Source organism: Colobus angolensis, unplaced genomic scaffold (genome assembly GCF_000951035.1).
Source record: "Colobus angolensis palliatus isolate OR3802 unplaced genomic scaffold, Cang.pa_1.0 Scaffold182, whole genome shotgun sequence".
Lineage (NCBI taxonomy): Eukaryota > Metazoa > Chordata > Mammalia > Primates > Cercopithecidae > Colobus > Colobus angolensis.
This window is the reverse complement of record NW_012114955.1, coordinates 2953695-2975366: the sequence shown is the minus strand read 5'-3', so window position 1 is coordinate 2975366 and position 21672 is coordinate 2953695. Positions and strand designations below refer to the sequence as shown.

The window sequence follows — 21672 nt, the reverse complement described above, 5'->3', positions numbered from 1 at the left end:
AAATACTATCCTATACTCCAGCTGCTTAACTTCATTTTATTCTTTAATTTAATGTGTACCTGAAAGCTCCTGGCAATGCTGGAAAATTTTTATCCCAGAGGGGTGGGGGTGAGGGGGAGGGGAAGCCAGAGTCCACTTTTGTCACAATTCATTTTTATTAATAGAAAATAAACACTTATTCCAGTTTCAAAGTTGTTATACTTGATAAGTTGCTAATTTTAAAAAATGAATTTTAAATAATCACTTAATCCTGCTTTGACTAAGACAATGAAATGTGGCTTAAAAAAAAAGTATTCAGCACCATTTGCTCATAGGTCTTTCAGAGTTTGTTCTTAAAGTTTCTGGAACTTTCCTGTCTGTAAAGTATAGGAATTACTGAGCTACATTGGAAAGCCTCTCTGGGACAGGCAATGGGGAGTTAAGCAGTCATCATAAAGGAATCAGTGTACATTCAGCATGGTGACTTGGACTACACAACAATCCCTTCCCCTCTATAGTAGCTCAAGAGAAACATGCTTCTAAGCACTGAGGTATGAGGAGTCCCAGACTGTTATTTGCTGTTAGAATTGGTCTTCCCAGCTAATAACAGTCAATATCTGGCACAGATGCTATTGGTCCTTAATGTCCTGTGATTTTAGGAAGTAGTTTGGATTTAGTTCAATTTATTCAGAAGTCAAATATGTTTAATTAGCTTCACTACTCTGGCAGAGTAAGGGTATGCTGGTTTAGTGTCTTTATAAAATATATGTAATGTATAGGTAAATCATAGTCTTAAATACCTAGAATACTATATTATTTAAACCAATATCTATTTTAACAAAATGTTTATAACTAAAAACAGCTGATGAAACTAAACCCAAAGGTATGACAAAGAGGACTCAGCTCTGTGTTGCTTAAAGAACTTTTAAAAGGCATGTGCCCATAAAGTCATTCAAGGAAAGGGAAGGAGGCCCCCTTCGCCTCCTCCTTACTACAGAATTCCTGTTGGGGCTGGGCCAGAAATGAGCACTTCTAAATATTTCAGAGAAATCCAAAGTGTTAAAAAGTATTTTATGCAAAAGAACGTCTTTCTGCATCAGTGAATAGTAATGCTCATCAGAATTTCCTAATAACACAAAAACAAAGCCAAGATACATTTGATCAGATGTCAGAGTAATGGGAGGTGGACTATTATGTCAACCTTAGTCAGAGCTCCTGCTGGCTTCTTCCTATCCACTGTTCACCAATTTGAGTAGTGGACTTTGTGAGAGAATAATGTTTGATGGCCAGGACCTCTCTTGGGCATTTCTTCCTAAGTGGAATACACAACAGATAAGGGAGTAGGGGAGGTAATACAGGGAAGCTACTCTTTCCAGCTCAGAAGGAGTTGATGAAGCCCATATATGCATTCAAGAAGCCCATGGGATCCTCTAGCTGTGGATAGTGGCTAATGTGGTCATCCAGAATCGACACTGTGGACCGCGGCAGCGTTTTCCTAGTGGAAGAGAACAGCACGCAGGTGAACTTGAGGCTGGAGGAGGAGGGATGTAAGCCAGTGGGAAGCCCCAGTAAATGACCCTGTGGACACACCACACTGGAAGGAGCCACCAAAGAGCTTATTCACCTTCTACTCTGAAATTGTATCTTAGGCAGGTAAACTTGCCAATTCCATTTATACAAACTAGTTTTTAAATGTTCATAATCCAACAAACAACAACTTGAAAATATAACACTTTTGCAACAATTGTCAAAGCAAGATGACTTTTAGCTCCTTAGAGAAGGATGAAGCATCAAACAAGTGGATCACACAGCAACTCACTGCCCAAGCAGAGACAACCAAGGATCTTCCCTTAATCCCAGGAGATGAGAGGGGGTATTTTATTTAAAATTATATGCAAGCTGTTTACTACTAGCTTGTATCCAGTAGGCCACAGAAAGGTATGGAACATTCTTATGTGACATAATCAATCAATATTTCATATTCTGATACCTTCCAAGTAAGTACCTAGAGAGAATAGCAACCAATGAGAAGGCACTTTTCCACAATGAGCTCTTCTCAGTCTCTCTTTGCCATCTGCTCAGCCTAAATCAATGAATTGGCTTTACAATCGGACTAAAACAAACACTTTGTAGGATATATCCACTTTAAACCTTTGACTCACATGAGAGCTTTTTGTACACCAAGGAATATGTAGCAGTCATGACAGTGAAAACAGACTATGTATAAATCAAGAGAATGTATAACTGAATTTCTTGATATTACAATTATGTTAGAATAAGATTCCTCAACTCAATCCTTTTATTGTTTCCTGGATGAACAGCCAGTGAGGTTAGAGACAATGGCTAGAGCCAATAGCCCTCAACAGGTAATTCTGTTTACCACTGTCAGGATGAGATACTAACAAAACATAGACCTCTCTCGGGGAGACTCACCTGTACAGCTCCAAAAACTCTGGATAGGGATTTACAGGATCCAATGGCCCATAGATAAAATGAACTAGGAAAGAGAAAAGGAATGAAATACTTAACAGCTCTCACAACTGTTTTACTCCCACCCTAAAATTAAATCCTCTCCAAAAAGAAATGTTTTCTTCTCCCTAAGCAAGGTCTCTCTCTGTTGCTCAGGCTGGAGTGCAGTGGTACAGTCATAGCTCACTGTAACCTCAAACTCATTGGCCCAAGCGATCCTCCCACCTCAGTGTCCTCAGTAGCTGAGACTTTATACAGGTGTGCACCACCACACTTGGCTAACTTTTAAATTTATCTGTAGAGAAAAATTTTTCGCACTGTGTTGCCCAGAGGGGTGCCAAACTCCTGGGCTCAAGCAGTCCTCCCGCCTCAGCCTCCCAAAGAGCTAGGATTACAGACATGAGCCTCCTCAGCCAGCCCAAGAAAATATTTTCTGTAAATATTTTTTTTGTGTGATAGAAAACCTAGGTTGTTTTATTAGGTAACCTCTAAAGAGCGGCTAGGATTGCACCAGTTCATTCATTGGATACATCTCCTCCTATAGACAACCAGTTGGTCCCTCATCCAGCTCTCCTGCACTCTAGACCAAATGGAATATGCCCATCTTTCAACATTCTCTAAGTCCAGGATACTATCATTCTTTAAGTCTCTCTTCAGTTATTATAGACTTTTGACATTTGAAGTCAACCGATCATTTCCTGAGCACTAATCACTATGTGTGAAACACTGTAATTTTCTTTTTAAATCTGTAAGAATGAAGACAGGCCGGGCGCGGTGGCTCAAGCCTGTAATCCCAGCACTTTGGGAGGCCGAGACGGGCAGATCACGAGGTCAGGAGATCGAGACCATCCTGGCTAACACGGTGAAACCCCGTCTCTACTAAAAATACAAAAACTAGCCGGGCGAGGTGGCGGGCGCCTGTAGTCCCAGCTACTTGGGAGGCTGAGGCAGGAGAATGGCGTAAACCCAGGAGGCGGAGCTTGCAGTGAGCTGAGATCTGGCCACTGCACTCCAGTCCGGGCGACAGAGCGAGACTCCGCCTCAAAAAAAAAAAAGAATGAAAAGACAAATAAGTACAAACCACCTATAGCCTCTTGATTAGTAATCCAAACAGCCTTCTGTCTGAGCAATTCAGCATGTAATGTGGCAGTCACTGACAATGCACACCACAGAAATCAGTTAATACCAACTACCTTTACGGTAATGTCTGTTTTTTATATACTTCACTCTACACACAAACATCACTGTTCCAGATGTCATGAGTACAGTTGCCAGTAAAATAAAGGATACCCAGATAAATTTGAATTTCAGATGAAAAATGATTTCTTTTTGGTGTAAGTAGGTCCTAAATATTGTACAACACGTACTTAAATACTAAAAAAGCATTTGTTGTTTATCTAAAATTCAAATTTAACTGGGTATCTTAACATTTTTATTTGCTAAATCTGGTAACCCTAATTGTATAAAGGAGTTGCAATTATTTTAACCCTATAGTCCTTCAGCTTCCTATCAATAATATAAAAATACTCACTGGGGATAGTTACAGAGGCAAGAGCTCCCACCCAGCGCCTTCTGAACTTCTTCCGCTGATTGATGTACTGTAAGAGACTGTAGGACAGGTAAGTCAGCATGAGCAGAACAAGAAACCTTTACTGTTACAGGGATTCAAGGGCATGACAAGAGCCACAAGGAATACAAGATACAATTTCTTAATCCAGAAGCAGTTTAGCATTCCTGGAAGTACCCCACTTAATTTATCCATTTCTGTTAACCTCTAGAGTTAACCACCATGTAGCTCTAGTGGTGATTATGCCTACTATCAATATAAGAATCAGTGGTTTCGTGTATTTATTAAGCAGGGAATGAGATCTAGGAAGGCTGATAGTTGGTTTGGATTTTATGTAACTAAAAAGCCCAGGTCTAAGGTTCCAGTTTTGGCTTCACCACTACCTACCTCTCTGACTCCAATATGTAACACACATCTTCCAACTCGGTTTCCTCATTTGTTGGTTTGTTTCTTTTTTAAAAGACAAGGTCTCCCTATGTTACCCAGGCTGGAGTGCAGTGGTTATTCACAGGTGCAATCATAGCTCACTACAGCTATAACTCCTGGCCTCAAGAGATCCTCCCACCTCAGCCTCCCAAGTAGCTGGGAGTACAAACATGTGCCAAAGAACCTGGCTAGACTCCTCATTTTTAAAATAAGAGGATTGAAACACATGATCATCTGTGTTGACATCTACTTTTTTTTTTTTTTGAGATGGAGTCTCACTCTGTTGCCCAGGCTTAAGTGCAGTGGCATGATCTCAGCTCACTGCAACCTCTGCTTCCTGGGCTCAAGCAATTCTTGTGCCTCAGTCTCCTGAGTAGCTAGAATTACAGACGTGTGCCACCACACCTGGCTAATTTTTGTATTTTTAGTAGAGACAGGGTTTCATCATGTTGGCCAGGCTGTTCTCGAACTCCTGACCTCAGGTGATCCAACCACCTTGGCCTCCCAAAGTGCTCAAATTACAGGTGTGAACCACTGTGCCCAGCCAACATCTACTTCAAAATTCTAAGTGTAGATGTTGATGAGCACAAAGCTTCATCTGACCACAGATAAAATGGAGAGAATTCCTCCTTCTCCAGTATAAGACACTACTGCCACATTTTAGAACTCATGTATTCTACTCATTCTGCCTGGCAACTCCAGGACAGTTATTTTTGTGAACCCTCAAATATCTCATCTTAGAAACAGTATTTACTTTTTGGAAAGGAAAATATAAGATAATTTTGCAAGTCAGTCTTAATTGTTCTTCAGTTTTTTAATACTAAAATGAAATGTTCAGGGATCCTGTGGGGGTTAGGAGAAGGTGGGAGGATTGGCTGCCTCTAACACACAATTCCCAGCAAAGCCACCAGTAAAAACACTGGAAGCTACACTGACCCAGGTGGCTAGAAGACAGAGCCTTATCCCAAGTAGTTACAGCTATCACCACCTCTGGGTCTCCTGTGAAAGCTGGTTTGGTTCTACCTTCTCATTTGAACCAAGGCATGGGAATTCTTTGTACAAGACAGAGAAGGTAAGTCTGCCCTCTCACTCCCTGTTGCTGCAGAAAGATAGGCAAAAGGAAGAGCCTTATACCTTGAGGGAGGCACTAGGCTACTTTCACAACCATGATTCAATACTTTGAAGCATTTAATACTAACAAAGAGTCCAGTTTCATTCTATTTTCTATTTCTTTCTTCATATAGACCGTGACTTTTTGGTTTACCCCATAGGTCATCAGCCTTCCTGTGATAGGGAATAAGCCAGCAAGGAACAGAACAAGCAATCCCCACTCTCCACAAAAACGCTTATCTGGAAACCAAAGCAAAGGGTAATTTCTTACCTGTCAATGACTAAGTTCCCGTCATTGTTGCGGATCCCTGCCCACATGTCCCACAGCTCACTCTCAGAGGGCCGAGTATATGGCCCAAAGACTGGGGTGAGACTGAAAGAGTCCAAAACGCAGGAAGATAAGTGTGAGGAGAACTCAGAATGTTCAATATGGCTGGAACCTCAGAGGCCATGCAGTCCCGGCCATCAGTCCGACCCATAGGTGATTTATGAATTCCTTCTACTTCCCTGGCAAGCGGCCAACACCTTTGCTTTAAAATATCAAGCCCTAGGATTTGGCCCAGAATTGTAATGGCAGCAACTTTTCACAACATTGTTCCTAGGCCACAGTCAATATTTGACAGTGACACTTACCCTCGAGAGAACACGAAGAAGTTCATCAGACGTGTGAGGATGGGTGACAGCACACCTCCGTCTTTGAGTAGCTGCAGGGGAATAAGTGGAAGTAAAGCTCAAGAATCCAGAGGAAGACCCTCACCTGGGCAAAGGGTTTTATATTAGGAACTAAATCTTTTTTTTTTTTTTTGGAGACGGAGCCTCACTCTGTTGCCCAGGCTGGCATGCAGTGGCCTGATCTTGGCTCACTGCAAGCTCCGCCTCCCGGGTTCATGCCATTCTCCTACCTCAGCCTCCTGAGTAGCTGGGACTACAGGCGCCCGGCAAATTTTTTGTATTTTTAGTAGAGATGGAGTTTCACCATGTTAGCCAGGATGGTCTCAATCTCCTGACCTCGTGATCCACCTGCCTCGGCCTCCCAAAGTGCTGGGATTACAGGTGTGAGCCACTGTGCCCGGCAGGAACTAAATCTTTAGCCAAATCTCCTGCTACTGAATGGTTTGATACTTGGCATTTTGTTTTGTCTACCCACATTCTTCTCTTAAGGAAGACAAATCTATTTCTAATTCCATCTAAGATTACTTTGCTACAATTCACTAAATCCCTAAAACTTTAACTCTGATATATTCAAGTTTAGAGTAGGATCCTAATTTGTTCAAACATCAAGCTTGTGACACAGATCTTTCCATAGCTGTTATTTCTGCAAATATTTGTTGATCTCTTATTCTTAGGATGGGTTTTGTGTTTATGTAGGGGCCACTGCCTCTGCTTTAGTTGCCTACGAAGGGAAAAACTAACTTCATTAAGATAAATTCCCAAGGAAGAGTACTGAGCTACTGCCGATCACAGGAGCTATGGCCCTTAAAGGTCCCAGCATTATCTACGTCAGTGCAAATCCTCAAACTAAAGTCTGTCAGTGAAGCAGCCAACCTTTTGGAGAAGGAGTGGACGGTGAGTCTCAGGAAAGATACCTGTAGGAGAAGAGACTTATCTTAGTCATTTACCTATAGCTTTAATTTTTTTTTTTTTTTTTTTTTTTATAGAGACGGGGTCTCACTGGTCTCAAGCTCAAGCAATCCTCTTGCCTCAGTCTCCCAAAGTGCTGGGATTACAGGTGCAAGCCACCTCAGCCAGCCCACCTACATTAAGGTCAAAGGCAAGCCCATTATCAGAAACTACCCACCCTATTCACCATCACCTCTGCAGCCTTTACTACCAAAACAGAATTACAAATAAAAATTTAATACTGTCATCTGATTACATCTCCAGGAATTATATGTTTAACTGGTCACAATAAATCCCACTGGAATTACTTTTCCCATCTTAAAGATTGTGAAACGGGGAGAAAATATATGGTCATCCAAAATGCTGATAACCAGGCTCTGACTCCCCTTAGCATTTCCGCCATCACTCAGAACACAAGGGTTAATGATTTGGGCTGCAAGAATAAAACAAGAAGTTTTTAAATAAGTATAGGTCCTTTAAAAAACCTAGAGTTTTTCTTTTCCATTTCTCTTCAGAGTCAGTGGAAGAAAGCCATGAGCATAAGTGATAAAGGGAGAGACAGATTTCTCTCCCAGTCTGCTCTTAAGGCATTCAGGAGACATTTGGGTATTCATGGACTTGCAAGCTGGCTGCCCAGAAGGTCTAATCAGGGGTTCGGTATTTTCTAACTGAAACTTGGCAGTGCCAGTTAGGAGTTGGGGAAACTCATACAGTTAAGTCCTCACTTAACATCAGGATAGGTTCTTGGAAACTTCAGCTTTAAGCAAAATGAGGTACAGCAGGTCCTTGAATAACATCCTTTCTTTAAAACACTGATGAGAAAAAAAATTGGTTCCATTATAACATTTTATTTAAAGTCACAGTTTCCAAGAACCCACTGATGACATTAAGTAAGGATTTTCTACACTAACATCATGGTAGGATTAGAAACACTTGTGGCTTTTTTCTGTCCCTTCAATCCTGTACTCTCATAACCTATTGCAGTTGTCACAGATACGGCAGACAGCCTTTACCCTCCCCACTCCTTCTGATACAGCTGTTCCTAGGTCCTCCACTAGATCCTGCTATCTAATGCATTGAAAAAGCACATATGACTATAATGCAGCTTTTTACTGACTCTGTAAGTAAAGTCACTATCCTTTGTAATGCTGTTTGTTTATTTAAAAACATTCTGAGAAAGGGTCCATAAATCCTGTCAGGCCACCAAAGGAGTTGATGGCACAGAAAAGGTAGAGATCTCATAGTTTAATTATGTCTACTCGCAATATTATCAGATTACCATTTAGGTGCCACTGTGGTATCTAACGATGGCCCTTCTAGACTACACCCACTTTCTACCTACCGCCAAGACATTTACCTCCATTTGACAGACAGAGACTCTTTATGGTAAGCCGACCAGATCGATTCTGCTTGTACCTAGAAGGGAGATGAGGAAACACACATGTAGCTGAGCAGACTTAAACCAGTGCACCTCTGAAGACAACTCCCAAGAGAGAAAAAGGATGCAGAGAGTCCAGAAACGATGTGCTCTCCTAGCTTTATAAGCTGAAGTTTGAAGCTCCACTGACCTGTAAAGAAGCTCCTGAGCAACCGTATCTCCATAGTCATGAGAAAGAAGGTTGATCCTGCGGTTCTGGAGCCCCAGATGCCGCAAAAGTGCTTCCACGATGCTGGCCTGCTCAAATATGGAATAGTGATGTGGTCTCTGAGGAAAGGAAAGCCCACATAGGATGAAGTCATGAGGACAGCTCTCTGCCAGCCTAACCCTCACAGTCTATGTCCGTCCCGACACCCCATCACCAGCCCCAGATAGGTGCCGCTTACCGGTTTGTCACTGAAGCCAAAGCCTAAGAAATCAAGGGCAATCACCCGATGAAACCTCAAGGTCAGACCTTCCCAAATCTACAAGAAAGAAAGGATGATTTGGGCTTTCTGCTCTTGCCCCTCCCTTTCACCAGACCTGCAGTAGCACAGGAGCTTCAGCCCTCTCTTGGCTTGACAGACTTCCCTAAAGAGAAAACCCCATGAAACCACCACAGGCCCCACAGATGATCCTCTTGGAGAATGCTTTCTTCCTGCTAATTAATCCCTGTTGAGGGAGGATAACTTGGCAGTGATTCCTTCCAGAGTGCCAAGGAGTTTATCATTCCCTTTCAGTATATAAGAAACAGTTCAACATTTAATATTTTTTAGAAGCAATTCAAATGTGCAAGAGCCTTCTAGTGCTGACAACAAAATCCTTTTATTTTAATTTTCATTATTTTAATAAAAATTTTAAATTTTTATAATTTTAATTTTAATTTTAAATTTTTTTTTATTTTTTTAAATAAATAAAAGGTTATTTTAATTTTTATTTAAAAAAAAAATTTTTTTTGAGACAGAGTCTCGCTCTGTCACCCAGGCTGTAGTGCAGTGGTGCGATCTCGGCTCACTGCAACCTCTGCCTCCCGGGTTCAAGCGATTCTTCTGCCTCAGCCTCTGGAGTAGCTGAGATTACAGGCTTGTGCCACCATGCCTGGCTAATTTTTATATTTTTAGTAGAGATGGGGTTTCGCCATGTTGGCCTGGCTGGTCTCAAACTCCTGACCTCAGGTCATCCTCCCACCTCAGCCTCCCAAAGTGCTAGGATTTGAGCCACTGCACCTGGCCAAGGCTTTTTAAGACATAGTAGGACCTAGAAGTCTGACTTCATTACCTTGTACCAATCGTAGCTGGATGTTGGAAAACCGTGTAAAAGCACAACTATCTCTGGACTTCCAACCACACCCACAGAGTCTAGGAAGAAGGAGAGTACAATTAATCAGGCCAAATCCCTATAAAAATAACCTCGAAGATGTTAAAATGTAAGTAATCTGATACAAAAGACAAGAAATTGTGACCAAATTGACATTAAAATGACACAATTCTTTTTAAAATGTAAGCTTACTGCGTTAGGTGAGAACAGGCCTTTTCTCCTTTTGATCTGTATATTAAAACATTGTAAAAATCATGCTATGTGAAAATACTTGAAGGCACCTGTTTATTCAACCTAGGTGTTTTTTAAAAAGCATATCCCCATTTCTCCTTTTGTTTTGTAATATGCAGATTTTTTCACAGTGAAAAGTAAATTTTCACAGTTAAAAGCATATGATCACAACACAAAAACTACAAATTATTAGTACTTTATCATGAATGGCCTCACAGAAATTCTCTTAAGAGATAGCAACTATTCCCAAAGAACACCTTTAGCTTATACTATTTGCTCAGCACTTTTCATTCAGCAGGAGACCCAATCTACATCAAAAACATAATAAAACTATTACAAAATCCTGTCAACTACAAAAAGGGCTTAATCAACATAAACATGAACTTTTTAAATGCATATGACAATACGGAAGCATTCAGCATCATCTAAATTAGGTAAACATTTAGACAATATTAACCTTGCTAATAGTATTGGATTAAAACTGGTATATTCATATACTGCCAGTGACATGAAACTTTGGTAATAAGGTTTTCAAAAATAATTTAGAAGCAGTTGAAAATTGTATATACTTTAGCCTAACTAAGAGTTTTTTTCTTGAGAATCTGTGCAAATAAAATCATTCCGTTTATGCAAGTAGTATAGTTTGAAAATGTAAGGAAAAAATAAACTACAGACATGAAGCTTTTCCTTCAACATTAGTTTTTTAAAACAGTAAAACTGGAAATAACCGAAGCCAACATAATGAAAATTGTATACTTACTTAATTGAATATAGCAAATGAGAGGAGGTCAGGAGCAATAATGAAAAACGGTTTATGACAAACATTTTTCGTTATTGCTCTTGACCCCCGCTCAAAATAAATCATTTCCAATCTGTTTCTCAGGTTCTTCACCTATAAAATGAGGTTAATGGCACCTATCTCCAAATGCTGTTATAAAGATAAAACAATGAAGGCTGAAAACGTAACTCAGTGCCTGGCATATGGTAATTACTTGATAAGTAGTGGTCATAATAATAATCATTACTAGCAAATTAATTTATATAATAGTATTAAGACTTAAATCACAGTTACACTACAAATAATCTACAGAAAACGATAAAATGAAATCAGGGATGGTGAGGAGAGAACCAATGGTGGTTATATCTATTAATATTTTATATATTACCTGACACTAAGGTTGCCCAATTAAAAAAAAAAAATCAGAATACATATCAAGCTACAAAGAAAACTTATACTAAAAGGTAAGGTCTGCAGGTTGAAATCTCAGTCCCAACCCCCATTCTCCCAGCAGTTTTCTGCGCTTCTCTGCAACCTCACTACACAGAAAGAGAGAGATACTCTCCTCTGTCATTAAGGAGCAACAAGAGACCAGTAGACACAAAATAAATACCTCATGTGGGACTTACATGACCGATACACGCAGGTGTTCCAATAGTCCACTTCTTACCTTGGTAGAAGATACGCAGTCCCTTGTAAGTGAAAAACTTGCCTGAAGACTTCCATGAGTGAAGGGCAGGGGAGAGCTGAGGGGGTGGGATGTGCAGGTACGCAGCAAGCAGGGGCACGGCCAACAGCCCCACCTGGACCCACCACTCCCTCATCCTATAGGAAAAGCAGAGACCCACTGTAAGCAGTCAGGTAACATTGTACGCTCATCTACAAACCAAAACCTGGTAAGATGGCGTGGGAGACTGCTGTTAACCAGCAATGATTACGTTGCCCTTCACATAGGCACAAAGCTGACCAAGACTATAATCGAACCTCTGTCTGCCATAGCACTCGGCATATTTGTTCATCGTTCTAATTTTAAGGAAAAAAAAATACATTATTTCAACATATAATCTTCTGCCTCTGCTCCCCAACTTTAACCCCTTAGCCCCTACCCTTGTGGTCTTCCCAATACCTGCTGAAGAGGACTTTATATAAATAAAAGGGAGATGACTTAAATGCTGGACACTCTTTCGTTGACTTTTATCAAGGTTTCCCAGGAAAAAAATAACTTATTTACTCCAAAAGCTCTACCATCTACCCACTAGCCCCCACCAGTAAAATGTTCAAAATATATGTATGTGCTATATCTCATGTCTTAAAAGAGTGTGTGTAGTAACTTATCACATGTCCTCAAGCAGAGAGTTGCTCCTGATTTTTAATGCATGCTTATCAGCCCTCCTGCCTAAATGAAGCCCCATTTAGTACTACTTTCTGGGTTTAGGCTGAGAAACTGCTCAGGGTAAACAGTCTGAAAGTAAGATAGCTGCGCTGGGTATTCCAACATAAGCAGCTTTGTTATGACCCTGAATATCTAATCTCTTGAGAGGTCAGGGCAGTAGATTATATTTCTGCTTTTCTTAGCAGACTCTTGAAGTTTCCATTTAATTTCCTAAGACGCTCCCCCACCCCTAGATAAGGCATAACTCATACCCAGCATGTGAGAATTGATTTTGTCTTTGGAAAAAGAGCACTGGTTGGTACACCCAACTCTCCCATGCCCAGGACTTCAAAGGCACAAGTCAGTTTATCCACATTGACAAGGAGTGCCAAACAGGAATTATAAACAGTTCTGTTTCAAGTCTATGACTTCTGATGGTCAACAGATTAAGAATTGTCAGTAGAATGGAAGTTCTCTCAAAACAGCCAGAATGGAAATAATACCCTCCAAAACTAAAATTAGAGTTGTCATAGCGCTCAAATAAATTAATTGCTAAAGCCCTGGGGGAAATGGCTTTCTGTTTGTACACACATTCTTCCCTATTACCTGTAATCTACACGTTCACTAACTTCCTCAGCTTACAAGATACTTTTCCCCCCCAAATCCCCGATAGTTTTAGAGATAGAGATAGCTAAACTCTAAAAACCTGTGGTTTTACAGTGGTAAAATAACCATGTTTCTTAAAGAATCTCAGCTCCCCAGCCTATTTTTTAGGCATTATTAGGGCAGTCATTTCCTTTTTTCTCCAAAGTACCTGTCCGTAAGACGGATAGAACCATTTGGTCCTACTTCTCAAGGTAATACTAGAAATGGTTCCAAAAAAGTGCCAGAACATGATAGTTATATCACAGTTTTCACCCCACAACAATAGCAGGCTATATCCCAAATACCTCCTTGAAAGGTCAGATGACAAAAAGCATTAAGTTTTGATGATCTTTACTTCAATGCACACATTTTCATGTGAGGATTTCATTACTCCTTTCCCCCAGTGCTTCTCATCGCGCTCATCCACGGGGTTCCAGCAGCTGAATCTCTGCAGTGACTCAGCAGAGAGCCCCGGGAGGGGCGGCCAGAGCGGCAAATGGGGAGGCTTCCCCGCTGGTGCTTAGGGAGAGTGGGGGTTAAAAATCGAGGCGATCGACCAACATACTCCACTCCTGGACACCCCCCTCCACACCTTCCTCCTCTTACTCCAAGAAAGAAAAGCGGCAACCTCTCAGGGAGCCGTTTCTTGTCTCATTACCTCAGTAAAAATGCCCCCATGACCTTTTAGGATTTTTAGAAGTGAAGCAGCCTAGCAGTCAGTAGGCGAAATGGGTTAAGCAAACATTTTTTGGCCAAAATCCCAATTATTTGTTGAGCCATGAGCAGAGAAAATAAGCAAACTCCAGTAACAAACTTTCCAGAAATTTCTGGGCCTTGATTTCTTCATCTTGTAAACAGAAAAACACACTCCAATAATAATACCACCCAACCTGCTGCCCACCTGATGGCGTCGCCGCAAAATGAATGAACCACTTTATAAACCCGCGAAACTAAGGCGAACAATCGCTGCGCAACATGACCGTTTGGTCACATCGCCGTTCTCACTCGCGCTTGTTACTGAAATCTGAAAACTACTTAAGGCAGCTGGCGGGTACTGCGAATTCTAGTCACTCTGCGGTGACTCCCGCCACCGTGGTACCTGGGTCTTGAAATCCTAAGCTGCACCGCAGCGATCTCGGCACTGCGATTATCTTGTTTTTGAAATTCTAAGGTGCGCCACGGAGATACTGGGGTTCTAAAAACTCTAAATCGCACCAGGACGATGCTGGGGTCTATCCTTTAGGTCGCACCACGGCAATGGCGGGGTCTAAAAATCCTACATCGCACCAGGGCTCTTTGGGGGTCTAGAAATCCTAAATCGCGCCACGGTAATGGCGTGGTCTAAAAATCCTACATCGCACCAGGGCTCTTTGGGGGTCTAGAAATCCTAAATCGCGCCACGGTAATGGCGGGGTCTAAAAATCCTACATCGCACCAGGGCTTTCCTGGGATCTATAAATCCTAAATCGCGCCACGGCAAAGGCGGAGTCTAAGAATCCTGAATCGCACCAGAGGGAAGCCGGAGTCCAAATATCCTAAATCAAATCAGGGCGATGCTGGGGTTTAGAAATCCTAAATCATGCTGCAACAATGACTGAGTATAAAAATCCTAAATCGCGCCAGGGTGATGCCAGGATCTAAAAATCCCAATCCGTATCAGGGTGAGACTAGGGTCATTATGGATCCCAAGTCATATCAGGATAACGCTGGGGTCCAGAAATCCTAAATCTCACCAAGGCAATCCCGGGGTCTAGAAATCCTAACCCAATGAGGTCCCGCACTCTGAACATTCCATTGCGTGCAGGAGTGACACCCCCTCCTCAAGTAGGCAGAGCGGGCGCGGAATGCGTGCCGCCTGTCGGTAGAGTTTTCGCCCGAAGGCAGCCCCGGCTCGAGCACTGGCACGGAGTCTGCCGCTCGCCCGCGCCCTAGTCCCAGGGCGGCCAGCCACACCCCCTCGTTCCCGCCGCACACCCACCTGCGGAGGCGATCTCGGCGCACCATGGCCGCGTTATCCCATGCCGCCCGCCGCAGCGTTGCAGAGCACCGGACGCCGCGGAGCCCGCAGCCGTGCAGGGCCAGCCGGCAGCAGGGGCGCAGCCCGCAGCCCACAGCAGCGCAGGGCGGCGCCGCGCGGCAGCTACAGCCACTCCGGCGTGCGCTGCGGCACTGCGCTTGCGAGGCGCAGCTGCCGCAGAGGAGGTGCCGGGGTGTGCTGGTTGCCGCGGCAGAGCGGAGCGAGTGGGCACCGACTTTTAGAGCCCACCCGCGCCCCGCCCCTAGCCCGCCCATCGCTGCAGAACCCCTACTGCCTGCTCCCCTGCTCGCCGCAGAGCCCCTCCCAGCCACTCTGCCACCGCCACGGCCACAGAGATGGGGTGCCCCTCTAACAGTGGCTCCTTTAGGGAGCACCTTCAGGGGTGTCGAGCCCCCTCCCCAAGACCCCGCTGCTCCCTCGTGAGCCCCCAACCCTGAGCCCGAGATTCTGCTGCAGAAACCCTTCCCTGACGAGTTAAGGCCACGGGCAAAAACAGCAGACCCCTGAGAGCCCCAACACTTTCCTTAGACCACCCACACACCCCACTGGCCGCCCACAAGCCCCACAGGACCATGGCCGCTCGACCTAAGGGGCAGCAGGGCTCGGGGGTGCCGGCCGTGGCGCTTGCTCCCGTCCCTCGTACTGAACCGTGAGAGGTGGCAAGCCACGAGGGCCCTACGCGCCCTAAGTTCCTAACTACCGGTAACCATCAAGGGCACAAGCAAGCGGCTAGGGAGCGACAAGCTCTGCTGGACCCACCAACAAGCTACTAAACAGATTCATGGTATGGCCACTATGGCCAAAGTTGCACAAAGTCCGGTTTCTGCCACTCCAGCCACCGCCGCCGCGCGGGGCAGGTTTCCTTTACAGCAGCGCGACGTGGTCGGCATGCCAGACTCCCGGCCACAGCAGCGCCCTCGCAGCCCCGCTCCCTGCATGCGCCAGTCCGCGCTGCACAGAACAGTGGGCACAATTAGGAGAGCAAAGCCCCCTTTATTTATGTAATATTGAATCACAGTGCAAGGGCACGGTGGCAGAAGAAAGAATGAGGAATTTTTCTAATCCATAATCCTTTAAAAGGCATCCCTTACGCCTTTGAAAAGTGTAGAGTATCACGAAGTGTCTGTGTTCATTTTCTGACCGTAAACTGAAATACTGGTGAACGCACGCGGGGCGCAAGCTGGTGAGCGGGGCGGCCCGCCGGCCGGTGCCCGCTGCATCCAGAGGAGGCGCTGCAGGCCTCCCTTCGGTCGCACACAGCCCAGGCCCTCCGCGACTCTGCAACTCTGCACCCCGAAAGGTTCGGCGCTGGCCCGCAGGGCCTCCAACCCGTGACCGAGGGCGACCCACGGAAACCACCGCCTATGAGCCTGTCATCAGAACCTGTGGCACAACACAGGTACACTTCTGCAGGGGTCTGGTTGCCCCCAGTAAACGCACTCATGAAACAAATGCTGATTTAGCACCTACAGCGCACTAAGAACCCGGGGTGCGAAATAAATGAGAAATAGCCCCGGCCCGAGAGCAAGATACGGGCCATCTGGAGGGGCAGACAGACAAGAACTGCCACTTTTTAAAATTTTCCTTGTAATTTCCTAGTGACATTTGTGGCAGTTGACCCACTCCTCCCTAACATGTAAGGCCCTCAGAGGCCGAGCCCAAGTATTATTCGCCTTTTGTATCCCCAGAGCCCGCCACAGTGCTGGCCCCTAATAAATACTGCTTGAATAAGTACAAGAATTTGAGGGCGCACAGGGGAGGAAGTAATTAAGGGGAGGGGGGAAGGGTGGTCTTGAATGATGAATAGACATTTACCAGAGAGACAAAGAACATTCCAGCCGGAGGGGACGGCTTTCGCAAAGCACTGGAGGCTCAGGGCCGCGTTTGCGGAAAACGGGAAGTTCTTTGAGCCGGGGCACCAACAGGCAAAAAATTAGGCTAGCAAGAGAATTTCATCGTAGGGAATTAGGAATTTGTTCTAGAGAAAATGAGAAGCCACAGATGGATTTAAACTCTTTATGGCCTTAATTGGTTACTTAACAAAATTTAAATTAGTCTCTTTACAAGTCAAAGATTACCTATTTTAACTATCACTACCTTTTAAAGACTGAATTACTCTTCAAAATCTAAATCGGTTCTTCCAAGAAGGTAAAGGCTTTTCTATTTTAATAACAATAACAAAAGCCTTTGCGTTATATATTTTTCATACTTATTGTTAATGGAACCTTTGAGTCCTACAAACAATTCCACACTTTCATTCTCACCAGGCCAGAAACACCAGCATCCAAGATGAAGGCAATTTTCTGTTTATGGACTGAGTGCCCCACAAAGGATCTTATTCTGAAGGCCATGGAACATGTCTACCCACATGGCTCAAGTGGGTAGCCTGGAGGAGAAACAGTTTAAAGGCCCTGGGGGACGCGGGGAGCCCCAGGGAGAGCTCCCCAAGACAACAGGAATTCCAAGTCTGACACTCGGGAGAAATCCTCCCTTTAGACATTATTGATGTCTGGCCGAGTAATTAGGAAAAACTTCCTTGAAGGAGGGACTGAGGTTGAGATGGGCATGGAACCCAGATCTTAGAAAGCATATTTCTGTTTGGAAGAACCCCGAGTACAGAAGTCAGCTCAAAGATATCAGCTTTGCCCAACCAGGAATTTGCTGTCGGAAGTCTAAGAGAGAAAATGCTGGCCATAATCCCCCAGGAGCCAAAGAGTTAACGAATCTTCTAAATGTGCCTGATTTACTTCCAGAAAGGAGCTTCCTCCACAGGGGGAGAATTTGACCCAAGGTATAAAACACTCAGAGCCCTGAGAAAACACACAGCCACACATAAATCCAAAGCCTGCTCTGGCTTGCTCGAAGTTGCACCCTTTCAGTTCCTCCAGGCTGATGCTATCCTGGGCCGCGCAGGATCTCATGCAGTAGTCTTCCCTCAGCCAGTGGCTTATCACACATTCTTGTCACATTCCAAGTCTAACACAGTTCCGCCTCACAATAAGACCTCAGATTTGTGCAAAAATTCATGTAGAAAGCTCTGCATTTATTATCTTGCTGATTCACAACAGTGGTATGGGATCTGCAGGGACGGTACCACAGATTCAATAACCGTATTTTTCTAACCCCAGTTTGAGAACCATAATGTGACAAGTGCAGGATATTTATGGAGACAACAAGACACAACTGGGACTGCCACTTTCAAGAGCCATCATTGTAGATTCAAATCAACTAAAAACACTTCATAATGAGAGAAACTTGGTTGAACAGAGGAGCACATGTTAACGAAGGGGTTTTGGTTGAGAAACTTACCGAATCAGTAGGACAGGACCCTAAAAAAGGCTACTGTGACTGTAGACTGAGGGGAAGTACCAAAAATAAGCTAATCTTACTCTATTCTGCTAGTTAGAATTCACAGAAAGCATTTTATTCTGTTCTACAGAGCAGATAGATATTGAAACACAGAGACGAATAGGAATGTGTTCAGAGAGGATCAACTAAATGAATTGCAAATTGAAGGTGTAACAGCTCTTGTATTTTAAGCTCCTACCATGAGCATGGATCTTCACCCAACATATCCCTGATCCTCACAGTAGCCTGACTAGACAAGTATTTTTCACGCACAGATTTCAGAGAAAGATACGGCAGCTCAGTACACTGCGTGTTAGGATGTGAAGGGGCTGGGAACTGAACGCAGATGTGCCTGGCTCCAAAGCTGGCCTTCTTTCCACTACTCCACACTGCCTCCCTGTTTGAAATCGCTGGGCATATTTAGTTTGAAGAAAAGAAGCCTTGTGGAGTAAGTAGAAGAAGGAAATGTGTTAGTGGTCCTCAAATATTTGTGGCAGCAGCATTAGACATTTTATTCTGTATGGCTCCAATGAGTGCAAATTGTAGAGAAACAGATGTCGATTCAACATAAAGAATTTTCCAACAGTAGGGGCTGTCTAGAGGGATTGGGTGGCTCAGCCATTTGGGGACAGGACAAATTCCCTGTCCACTGGGGGCTGGGTAACCCTGTGGCAGGTACGCAAGCTCTGCATATAAGACTAAATGAATGATCTGCAAGGTCTTTTCCCATCCGAGGTAAAGTAGGGCTCCAAGGTGAACCGGAACTTGGCCAAGGTGATCCTCTACTGAAGGCACAAATCCACAACTCAGTCTTCCCTAGTTCTGTCCCTCAGCCCAGAACCCTTGGTATGACATGCTGCTTCATACTGAGGGCAAAACAAACTGAAGACATTATCATCAATAAAATCACATCAACCTCGCTCTCAACCAAATTAACCAATACGGCCGGGAGCAGTGGCTCACGCCTGTAATCCCAGCACTTTGAGAGGCTGAAGCAGGCGGATCACTTCAGATCAGGAGTTTGAGACCAGCCTGGCCAACATGGTGAAACCCCATCTCTACCAAAAATACAAAAATTAGCCATGTGTGGTGGTGTGCGCCTGTAGTCCCAGCTACTTGGGAGGCTGAGGCAGGAGAATGGCTTGAGCCCCGGAGGTGGAGGTTGCAGTGAGATGAGATGGCGCCACTGCACTCCAGCCTGGGCGACAAAGCGAGACTTCATCTCAAAAACAAAACAAAACAAAAACAAATTAACCAATATATCCCTGAAGCGACTGGTGTCTTCCTCTTCAGGCCCATTTTTGAGTAAAAGTCTTTGGCTGTAAAAAGCTCAAAAGATGAGTGGTAGACGAGGGAAGCAGTGGAACTGAATAATCTCTTACCCAAATAAGATGACCCTAAGTGACAGATGGTTGTTTCTCCAGGTGACAGCGGGCACCCCAAACTATCTTCACACACCCTCTGCATTACTCCACACATCCCATTATCCCACAGCTGGTACTGCTTCACCAGATACTCCTCCTACCCCACTATCCCGCACCTAGAGGACATTTTATCCACTCAAACAGATAAACAGGCTGAAGGATTCTAATTAAGTAACAGAATCTTGCATTTTTATAGCTCTTTACCCTTTCACAGATATTATCTCATTTGTCCCTCACCACAGTCCCCTAAGGAAAATAGCTACTTTCTTTCAGGCAAGCAATTTCCTAGCTGCCTGGGGAGGCAAGGGCTTCAGCACAAGCACAGTCGGTCTTTCTCGCCTTTTTTTTTTTTTTTTTTTCTGTTACTACTTTCCCACCTTAGATTATGCCTCCAGCCAGAATGAGTCAACCAGGAGCAGGTGCTTCCGTTTTCCTCGATTGCTCTCCTCACCTCACCGGCTGTCCCCCTCCCCGAACCAGGCCTCCAGCCGCGCCACCACTGCCGCTCTCCGCCCTGGTGACCCCAGCGCCTGGATCTGCACCTGCAGCTCCGACCCCGAACGGCCGCGCCCTCTACCACTCGGTCACACCCGTGTGCCTGCGACCTTCCCTACCTCCAAGGCTGGCTGTCCCCCAAGTGGGAAGGCGCAGCCTCCCAAGAAATCGCCCAGGAGGGCGGGTGGAGCCAGCTAATTAATGACTAAGCGGGGGTCAAACCTCGGCGAGGGTTGTGTGACTTTTGTGTTCTCTACGACCCCGAGGTGCTGGGAGACGAAGACCGAGGCTCTCGCCCACGTGGTCCTCTTGTGGGCCGGCGGCGGCGCACCTAGTGCGGGGACCCACGCGCCCCGGGAGCCCTCCCCTCGCCAGCACAGCCTCACGCCTCCTGGGCCACGCGCACTTACCTGCCCCCCAGGACTGGTGTGGCCCACGCACACGAGCCACACCCACCAAGGAGCGCTAGTCCCACTCCTGAAGCGGGCTGCGAGGGTGCATGGGGAGATCACTCCTTCCCCGCCCGCCTCTTACCTGATTCAGGTAAGACCTGGGCTACAGGACTCCATGTTTGGGAGAACCCGTTGCGCATGCGCTTCCTGAGGCCAGAGGTTCTCGGCCTTCACCCTGTCCCCAGGAAGGACCCGACCACGAATACGCCGCGAATACGCGGCTCGGGGCTAGAGCGTCGCCAGGTCCGCGCACCAGCCCATCGCCCCCAAGCCCAGCATGTGCTGCCGCCTTCTCCCTGCCATGCGTCAGCGCCACCTACTGCAAAGGGTATGAAATGGCAGGCCGTGGCTTCGACAATAGCCTACGGCATTGGATAAAGAGGGTAAAATTGTATTCGGCCTGATCTGAGTACTTTTACATAATAAAAGTGAAGGCCAAAGAAGTGACATTTTGCTAGTTATTAACTACGTAGAGATCTTTGGCGAGCCTTCTGTATTTCAGCCATTCCCCTGATTTCGCAATTACCCTGAAGATGCACAAGTCTCCATCGCCAGCCCTCCCTCTACCCTGTGCTCTAGAGCCTTATATTTGCCTCCTTTCTGCTGTTCTCATGGCGAACACAGACATCTCATACTCAACAAAAGCTAGGTGAAATTCACTACCCTTTCTCTACCTCCTCTTTCCCACACTACAAACTGACCCCTGTCCTAAGAACTGATGCTTCCTTCTCTAGTCTGTATCTTGGTTAATGCACTTCCATCCACCCCTGTCTCCCACACACTGTCACCAACTCCGGTGGAACAGTGGAATGAGGCCAAGGGGTCGGGTACCTTTGGATACAGATCTCAACAGGTTCCCTTCTCCCCATCCCTTTCATCTTACCTCCCGAGGGTGTCTTGAATTCATCTTGCTCTCCTCCATTCTTAATGCCATTTGCTCTTGTTCGGGGCATTATTTCTCACCTGGACAACTGCCTCCTAATT

The 21672-nt window shown here is 45.0% G+C and overlaps 1 protein-coding gene across 7 annotated transcripts; it reads right to left on the bottom strand.

Moving 5' to 3' along the window:
* Positions 1-136: 136 nt before the first annotated feature.
* On the bottom strand, positions 137-21007 carry MEST. 7 transcript variants are annotated; one of them, XM_011939616.1, is made up of 12 exons: positions 20771-21007; positions 11585-11739; positions 9867-9946; positions 8996-9073; positions 8740-8876; positions 8529-8587; positions 7097-7137; positions 6185-6255; positions 5823-5924; positions 3980-4056; positions 2413-2476; positions 137-1474 (listed from the first exon to the last, which is right to left on the bottom strand). In XM_011939616.1, the coding sequence occupies exons 2-12, from the start codon at positions 11736-11738 to the stop codon at positions 1357-1359; spliced, it is 981 nt and encodes a 326-aa protein (XP_011795006.1). In that variant the 5' UTR covers position 11739; positions 20771-21007; the 3' UTR covers positions 137-1356. The 7 variants fall into 7 exon arrangements, with proteins under 7 accessions (XP_011795006.1, XP_011795007.1, XP_011795005.1 ...); XM_011939617.1 differs by lacking the exon at positions 20771-21007 and adding an exon at positions 15729-15886; XM_011939615.1 differs by lacking the exon at positions 20771-21007 and adding an exon at positions 14910-15182.
* Positions 21008-21672: the final 665 nt, after the last annotated feature.